General features: G+C 43.5%; 1 protein-coding gene across 1 annotated transcript; it reads left to right on the top strand.

The window, feature by feature from the left end:
- Positions 1-340: 340 nt before the first annotated feature.
- On the top strand, positions 341-5,713 carry LOC142564274 (uncharacterized). Its single transcript, XM_075675215.1, has one exon. The coding sequence runs from the start codon at positions 588-590 to the stop codon at positions 1,812-1,814; it is 1,227 nt and encodes a 408-aa protein (XP_075531330.1). The 5' UTR covers positions 341-587; the 3' UTR covers positions 1,815-5,713.
- Positions 5,714-9,653: the final 3,940 nt, after the last annotated feature.

Raw genomic sequence — 9,653 nt, 5'->3', positions numbered from 1 at the left:
CAATTCTTTCATCTGTAAGATTTACACGGACACCTCATGCAGTAGATTAAAATATTCAACTAAGCAGCATACTACAACGCTTTCAGCAAAATATCTGAAACTGGGAGCATACCGTGTTAAAGCGCTAGGCTCAATCCAATTTTTTAAGCAGACGCTCATCAGCAGTCGCCTTTAGACTACTCAGATCAATCGCGCCACATGATATTGCTTCATTTTGTTGCACTTAAAAAGTACTTCTAGTAAAAACTTGTATACAGTGATGTGCGTTTAAGATGATTCAATTTAAAAGAAAATAAAGTAATCGCGACACTAAAAGAAGCCGACGACAAGCCAACTGAATCCCAATCCAGGTTTTTCTAGAACACGTCGTAGGCTCTCGTACCGTGCCTTCGCGCAAGCATCTGTGTCACTCCAGCCGGTGTTTATATCCTGTCATTCGTGTTATCAACCTGCGCCGTCGGTTGTCGGCGCTCGTTTACGCGAAGGGAGCCGATCAGCGCCGATTTCTGCGCGTCTAGGCCAACGGTAGGATTCGATCGCCGCTGTCAACACCGCCAGTTTGCGTCGAAATTCGGGCTTCGTGAGTAATGGCTACGGGTCAGCGCCCAGCGCGCTACACTCTTAGTGGCTTTTCGCCCGAGTACGACTGGAGGCCAACCGAGTTTGAAGATCCCGTCGACGTCGACAGGTACTGCGCATTGTGTCTGGTGTTGCCGAGGGGAACGGCGCAGTTGGGTTGTTCTCATGTGCTTTGCGAGCCGTGCTACATGGCGTCGCTCGAAAACGGCCAGCGCTGCCCGATCGACGACGCAGCGTATGCCGAAGGTGAGGTCAAGTGGCTCTCTACACGGCCGCAGGAACTGGAAAGCATGCGGGTCAAGTGCTGGAACGCGAAGCACGGCTGTCCTTTCGTGGGGACACTGAGCGATCTCCCGGCCCACTACTGCCAGAAGTGTCGATTCCACACCATCTCCTGCGATCGCTGTCTCGCCGAAGTACCAAGGTCCAGCGCGCGCGACCACCGAAACACTTGCGCCAGCCGCGACCATGGGCTGGAATCTCAAGAACGCGGCGGAGTGACGGCGTCCGACGTTGTGAAGCCGGCCGGCGACTCGGAAAAACTTCGCGGACTCTCTCTCGCCGAGGTCGCCGACTTCCAGTATAGCCTCGAGACCAAACTCAACTCGCTCGTCGAGCACATCCATGGCAGGGAAGCCACCGGCGTCTCCAACTCCGAATTAGTCACCACTGCAGTCAGTCTCCTGCGTTCCGTCGGTCTGCTATCCCTCTCGGCAACGTGGCGACCGCAGGGACTAGCCGTGGTGGTCAGCAGGGTTCGCTACTTCACCAGACAGGTTCCGGAGTATGCGGAGGAGGTTTACAGCGCGCCGTCGAGCGTCTGTGGCTACTCCTTGAGGCTCGGGGTCCGCTGCGAGCGCAAGCTGGTGTCCGCGACAAAATCCTCCAGTGACGAGGACAATAAGGAGGACCTTGTCCTGAGGTTCAAGGTCCAGCTCTGTCCAGCTGCCAACAACTCGGCGTTGCAGTGGCCCTTTCGCAAGTCTCTGACGTTCTCGGTTATTCATCCGCAAGATTCTACCAAGGAGGTCCGCTTCTTCCACAACACATCCGTGATGGCAAGCGAGCCTTCTTTTCAGATGCCTCGTTGTGCGGAAAACCCTCCTTTCACTGTTGGCGGCCCACTTCATGTTAGTGCACTAGCTGGTTGCCAGTACTGGAGCTATGGTACCCTGCAACTGAGGCTCAGTATGTCTCTCTCATCTGGTGGACAACACGAAGAAAGCAATGACTGAGACAGGTTCCAGCGGCAAGATGCTTGGTTGGCTAAGTATGAGAGGCCTGCTCTTTCCTTTTTATGTCAATTAGGCAGTTGACATCACATTTATCCGTGTAAAACAGCAAGTGATGACAGTGAAAGAAAAGGTACTGGCATAACTAGACAGATGCTGGTCTTGCAAAGTGTGTTTATTTCCTGTCACTTCTTTTTTCATTTATTTTCTTGCTGTGATGAATCAATTCACTCTGGTACAAATCTTGTTAGTCTGGAATGTACCAACATGGGTGATCATTACGAATTTCTGTTCTTCCAGATGCAGGAATGGGAGCTCAGTTTGGAAGTTTCCTTGTTGTTACAAGTTGCTACACTCATTCTTTTACCCAAAAAAATCTCGGGGTGCCCCGAACAGCTTTTCTGCAGAACAATATGGTTAAATTTATCTTCTGGTATGGCCACTGTCGCCACGATGAGCAGTGACCAGCATTAACTACTTATAAAGTCACCATTCAGTTCATTGAACTGGGATTAGCATAAAAGTGAAGATGCAGAGTTTAATTGCCACTAAAGGAAAAACGTTCACTTATTGTATGCTGTGTGCACTCTCATAGGTAAATTGTTCAAAAAACCTTATTTAAATGAAAAATAAAGAAGATCCTGTCTTAGCACTTGCATGTATCGAATGCTCAACCAGCACAGCTAGCAGAGTTGACCTTTAAGCCAGCATGTGGTGCTTACACTATAGGTTAAACCATTAACAGACACTCCATTGCATGGAGAATATTGTTTTGGATGCCAAGGCTATGTAATTTTAACTGAATTTACACAACAAAAGCTAGTACGTCCAATCTAGTTTGCAACTTCACAAAGCATCGACATAAACAAACATTCAGTTGCGTGGAGGAACGAGTTTTGTAGAGTGAGGGTGTGTCACTTTAGAGCCCACAAAAGTCATTCGGCTCCAGTGTGCACTCTTCATGACTTGGGTCATTCGTAAGCAATTTGTTGCATGGAGGCAATTTCTTACAGCAGTATGATGAATGCAGGATTAAAATTACAGATTGAAGGCAATAAGAGTGCTTTCAAACCATGTAGGGACATTTTAATCATACATTTCAAAGGCATTTAAGCTTTGAGGAAACTGATTATATGTTCCCATGACTGTTAAAGTAATATTACAAAAGCAAAGAGCTCAAAGGAGCAGGAAAAGTTTTATTACTTGAAGCACAAAGGAATACATTATTGCTTCAAGGGTTTCTTTTTTTTTGTGCAGCGGAACCATGTCACTGCTTTTCTTTCAGTCTTAGCTGCAGCATTTCCATGACTTGGACCATAAATCTACATTCCATTGTATGGAGAATGACATGTTGTGCAGCAACACTGTGATAACCGAACTAATTACCGAGTCGATGATAAAAGTTGTTTTAAGACCAGCCCATGACATTCCCTTTTTTCTGGAATTGGCATTCTTTTGAGAGTAGGATGCCTTTTGCACCTGGGGGGGGGGGGTGCAATGACGGTTCATACGAAACCACAAAATCAGAGTGCTGGGCTTTTTCAGACGAGCTTGCTACATTTTCTTTGTCTTGGACCACTAACACATATTTCAGCATGCTGAAATGCTGGGCAAATTAGTATTCATTTATAGTGGGAGGGCAAAAAGAATCGCTGCCACAAAGATGACAGAAACATGTCGCCATACATAGTGTGTTTCCTCCTGCATTCTGATTATATGCAGATATCTCCTTGGACACAATAATTTGGGATCAGTAAGCTTAAGCACAAGGGCTTCATAGGCTGAAGTAGCAGTATTTCATGTACATGTTTGGTGTTATATTTGCTGAGACATGATAAAATTTATGCTGTTGTCTTAATGTTTGTATAGTATGTTGGTTGCAAGAGTGACTGCTTCAGTCATGACTTACTCAGCATTAAGCAATATCCTAATACTAAATAGGTGTTAATGGTTTCTCGGACAATGACTGTATAGGTTGATTTAATGTATGGTCTTAGTGTACCAAATCATAAATATAGCCATGATTGACAAATTTGGTGGTGAACCCATACAACCATTTAATGAGAACAGTATGCAGCCTTTTATTATTAGCACCCCACCTTTTCAGTGATTAAGGCACAACCTCCAGTGAAATTCCCCTGAAAAGTACAATAGAATGAGTGACTTATGAATTCCACTTAGGCACAGTAATAACTGTGGAATTAGACATACAATTCACAATCTATAAAACGTGTAGCATTTATGGAATAAGTCTCATAATAGAAAATGTCAACAAGAACTGTGTTAAATGTAGTAGGTTTGGTCCTTATTCAACCTTTTGTATTAAGATGGGCTCCCTTTCTGTGATTTTATATGGCTGCAGGTAGGTTTTGTTCTGCACGAGCTATAAGCACATTTTGCTAAATTTTTGTTTCTTTCTGACGTGTAGCATTACACCATCACTGTCCTTTAAAAAGTTTTATCTTATTTGCTATGACCATATTTTAACGTGCCTGTATTATGGGTTTCTTGTTGGCCGCTTTCATACCATAACCGAAGTGATTAACAGTGCCTGAACAAGGAAGGTCTTGGTATTGAGCCAACATTTGAAGGAGAAGCCACTTATTTGTTGCTGCTTCCCTTATTGAGCTACTTTTAATCGCTTCACCATTTTCCTGTGCGTCTGAGTTTGACTACCATGACCGAAGCAATTACTGTTATATAATTTCCTAGTGTCCTCGTACTTACCCAGGCATGTCATACAAATTGTGGCTGTCTTGGCAACCACAATGTATATGTGTACAGCACTCTTTTTTCATAGTAGGTTAGTAGACTTCTGCATGCTTACAATGTGCATTTAGATTGCTAATGAGACAGTATACCTCCAACTTTGCCTTTATTGAAGAACCTCGTGATAATAGATACTTAGTAAGTATACCATGTCAGCATGCCTGGCATTTATATAGTTCCTAATGTAGGCGTATACCCTGTAGCAAGCTATCACACTTGCATCTAGGATTGCCTTATTTAGTACATAATATATGTGCTAGTCCCATATCTTGGTTTGTTGCAGGCTCCCCGTCATTTCTGTTGAAGCAAATAAACGCCTATCATTTCTTTAAATTGTTTTTGTTATTTCTTTGATGTACCATTTATATAAATGCCACTGAATGATGAAGAAGATGATGGTTGCGTAATGGCAAAATACAACACTATATGAGGAAATAGCATGGCTAGTTCCTCTGTGCAAATCTCAAGTGCAAACATCTTGAAGCAAGTCGCTTGGAGTTGTGTCCTAATGTTTGTTTTATGCTTCTGAACACTGTCAATGACATTAGTTTTTTTTCTTTTAAATTTGTTTATAACTTGCAATCCTGGAGAAGTTTGCAAAAAGTGTTTTTAGTCCAGAAGCTTCCTCTAAAGAATGCAATAACATGCAATGGTGCAGCTTGGAATGTGTAATGTAGATGTCGCTTGAATACCTTTAGTGTGCTTGTAAATGTGAAGGGCTTGAACCTTAAAAAATAACTTGTGAAATAAATTTTTCCCATATCTATGATCTATGATGTTATTTGTTGTGAGCTACCACCTTAAGTTTTATGTCGGTTAGGTATAAGTCCTGTTAATTTTACTTCGATCTAGAATCAAGTCTCATGTCACTGACTTGCCATGTTTTGGGACAGCATTAGCTGTGAATTAACCTTTACAGGCAGTGTTGCATGCAAACCTTTTTCAGGTGTCAGGTCAAATAGAAATGTGAAGTTCTTAAGGTATGGCGTTATATGCCCGAGGCAAATATGTGCCATGCCGAGTGTTGTTACTACTTTCTAAGGTTTAACGAGGCTTCATATTTCACATAGTAAAGTGCCACAGTTAGTATGTACCATGTTGGCCTGAGAAATAAAATGTGAATTTTAAAAGCACGTCACTATGGTTTACAGTAGGCAAATAAATATTTGCCTGCTCTTTCCAAGACATGCCAGAACGTTTATGGCTGCCTGTTAAAGACCGGGACCGTGGTGTTGTCATGATTACACTTAGCTTAAAGCTATACTGTCATTATTTACTGAATTTTGAGTCCCAAAATATTTTAGATCTGTCAATGCAGTTTAAGAGTACTCTTTAGGCAGAAGTAAGTGATGAAATTGACTAAGCAAGTTTTTCCAGACTAGAGCACTTACACCAGGTAGGAACAACATTCCCTCCTGCCGTAATCCTTATGAACCTTAAAGGGACACTAAAGCGAAATAAATCAGTTTAGAATAATGAAGCATTGTTTGAGAACCCTGCAGGCAATCATTTAAAAAAATAGTTTGATTATTAAATGAGAAATGAAGATCCAAGTATAAGCATTTGAATTTCGCGCCGAAACCCCAACGCCGGTACGTCGCGTGACGTCAAGGATTCCAAAGTATGTTTTCGCATTTGGGCCGCGTTGGCTGAATAAAGGTTCCCGAAACTTGCCATGTTTAATATTTGGTTCCTTTAGAACACAATGTAGTCAATCTGTACCGCTATATATAATTAGTAGGCCCGAGAAGATGCTATCAAAATCCAAGACGTCACAGCCCCCAGGTGCGGGAACTTAAGTAGGAGTCGCCACCCGTATTTCGTTCTTGCGCTTTTTCTGGCTTACCAAACGTCTTTGCGTTTGCAAGAGTGGTCTTTTTGGTGTTGTAGAACGGTAATTTACTGATGCAGAAGAAATCATTTTTCACTTTAGTGTCCCTTTAAGGTAATAAAATAATGGGAAAATAGGCAGGGATGTAGAAATGTCCGAGGATACCTAAGCACTTACTATGAGTTGTGAATGCGAAAGCATTAATGCCCAATTGAACGCCGCTAATTGTTTCCTTAAGTTTAGCGCTGCGAACAATGTTTTCGAGTTTTGGTGCGGGGTATGTTATTGAGTTTCGTGATTAAATTGCTGCGAGTTATTCTTTTTTCTACAGCTTCTACGTTAGAATGTTTGCTACAGTCCGGAATCATTTGGATAATGTGGCTGAGATGATACTGCTTAGCGATCCTCTACAGCCTCACGCTTTCGAATTGTTTCGTACTGTTTCCTAGTGCGTTGCGCCGCTGCTCGTTCCGCCCGCCCTGTATAGGGGAAGTTGACAACGATGGCAAATTTCGCTGCCAGCCTCTTCGCTCGTTTTGCTGCGTTCCTCTGCTCCCTTACTTCGTCCGCAGTGTACCAGCGTGGACGGGCAGGTTCTGCTACAGCCGAGGTTGCGGACGCCGCCGATGTTGATAATTCAGACTCCACGGGTACGTGCTGCCCCAACCAGCAAACAGCAGCACCCTGCGGTGCCAACGCCACATGCACCGACGTCCTGCGCGAGGAGAGACCGAGGAAGCAGCAGCGCCCACCAACGCCGGCAGACGCGCGCTGAAGCTAATCCCAGTGAGGGTGAGAGAGGCACGTCGCGTGGATGCCCTCTCCCCTCACGCAACACTTGGCGCGCTAGTGCAGCAGCAGGTGTGCCGTTTCGCCCGCTCTGCTCCATCGAGACTTGCTGTGACGTGGCGTCGCAACCAATGGGAATTTAGGCGCCGCTTCGCTGCTACAGATGGCTGCTTTTCCGCTGAATGGGACATTTGATGCTTTCGCATCAAAACGGGCGATTTCGCCTACTTCCAAGTTCATGCACCAGTTTGCCGAGGTGTCATACATCCTCACATCGTCCAGCCAAGGCTATGTGGTTACTTTATGACCGAAAAAGAGGACCGGAGAAGGAAAACGAAACCTTGAACTTTTGTCGCCTCATAAATAGGAGAATGAGCGCGGATGCGTCGGAACGTTGCGAACGTCGTGACATCACCCATGGTGGTCAGAAGTGCGTTGATATGAGCGTGAAAAAGATAAAAAGAAATGGAAGTGTGGCCGCTTTGTCCGGCAGTCAGCAAGGAACTTTTCGTTACAGAGAGTTTTCAAAGAATCATCTGCCAGTCAAATCTGTTTTAGCATATCTATCTAGTAGCACGCGACGTAAGCACAAAATACGCTCTGCGGATTGCACTGTTTACACTATGCGATTTGAAGTAAATGGTAATATCGCAGATTTTTGAGAACTCGTCTCATGACGACAATGTTGTCTTCGTCAACTTATTACTATAGCAGCGGAGCCCGTCAATTGATATGTGATGGTCACTGAATACCTAATTAAACTTGTGAATTAACAATGCGTTGAGGAATTTCTTGCACTTGTGGAAGTGAAGGCAATCAGTGCGATGGCATGAACACTTATTAGGAATGCTGAGATTATAGCATCAGTTTAGAGATATAGTCAACCTCATTTTGTTAATTTGTCATCTAAATGTTGAGCGCACTATACGGAAGGAATGTTCCTTAGGAAAATATATATATAGTCAAATACCTATATGACAAAATGACCTGTATTAGTAAAGGAACAGCATGGCCTTGTCAGCATGGCGTCTTATACATATATTGTGTGTCATTTTAACGAAAAATATTACAACGAACTTGCCTGTTCACCAAGATAACCTACGGGTGTCTAATCACGTTTGTCCTAGAACGATGTTAGACAAAAGCCGCCGTGAGCACTATTTTGCATAACTTGCCGTTAGCGACATCTGCAAGTATAATCAGAATAGATCATAGAAGAGCAAAATGGCGGACAATGCCTACACAGTTCAGCTTACGACCATTCCTTACGCCAATACTGCCAATTGAATACGTTTTTGTACTCGACAGCGTCAGATCTGCGGCAGTTAGCCAAATGTTCGTGCAAGAAAGAATCGTCAAGGAAAAAAAAACGACTTAGCATGGTGAGGATAAATTTTCCTGTCTTTCAGCACGCTCTTAGCCATATTTCGTGCTGTATAGCGATTCCAGGATTACAAGGAAGAATATTCCTTTTGAATAGTTGCTTCGTTATAAAGGTGTTTGAGTGTATGGCTGGAACACCAATTAATGTGACCGCAAATTTTGGGCTGAATATCTCGAATCTGGCTGTAGTCTCGAGATTTATTACACGCCTTGAGCGGCTAGCAGATTCCATGGAGCTGCGATTGCAACATGCGTCATTGAGTTTGTAATCGAAGAGCTCATTAGCAAACATGGACTAAACGAACTATTTGTTATGTATTCGTCGCATATTAAGTGTTCTCCGCTGCCGCTGATAATTAGTTGACGCAAAAGAACGTCATATAGGTCTCTGCTAAAAAACGTTGGTTTTTATTTCAAACGCGGTATACAGAAGACTCTCCTAGTAGGTTTCCTCACTTTAAGTTGCCTGATAAAGTTATCCCAGTCCCTCTTCCTGTTCTGTTTTATTCATTTCATTTCCCCTCCAACAAATGCTGATGTATGCTGAGGTATTATATGGTTAACGGCGCTGTGAACAGGCTATCTTGTGTTCACGCGATCGCATTTTTTCTCAGATATGCATAGTTAGGTAAGGTTCTCTTTGTAGCAGGAACGACTCGGGTCATATTGAGCCAGGCGCAATGTGTAAATTCAAGTCTGTATTAATTAGGAAGAAAGCCGTTTATTGAGTTTTCTAGTGCATATATTCTATTCTAGTGTCCGTTTAATGTATGTGCAGCTTTCAGAAACAGTTTTGAAGAGGCCCAGCGGAGAAACTGCCCAGAGTATAGCAGAGTGGAGTGAAAAGGTCTGATGTTCGCCTTGGCTCTTTGATGCGAACTGCACTTTTCTCAAAGTGCAAGGGCGTGCTAGTGGATGCATAACTTCCAAGAAATGTGGCATGAAAGGTGAGTGATAAATAAGAGCAAATTGACAGAAAGAGCGTTCTTTTCGTCCATGATTCTTTTTATTTTTCGCTCTACACATCTTGAGAGATACCTTTGTACGACCGCGTGCAAACAGCTTCGCCC

Source organism: Dermacentor variabilis, chromosome 11 (genome assembly GCF_050947875.1).
Source record: "Dermacentor variabilis isolate Ectoservices chromosome 11, ASM5094787v1, whole genome shotgun sequence".
Taxonomy (NCBI): Eukaryota; Metazoa; Arthropoda; class Arachnida; order Ixodida; family Ixodidae; genus Dermacentor; species Dermacentor variabilis.
Note: the sequence above shows the minus strand (reverse complement) of the source record. Positions and strands in the feature narration are given on the sequence as shown.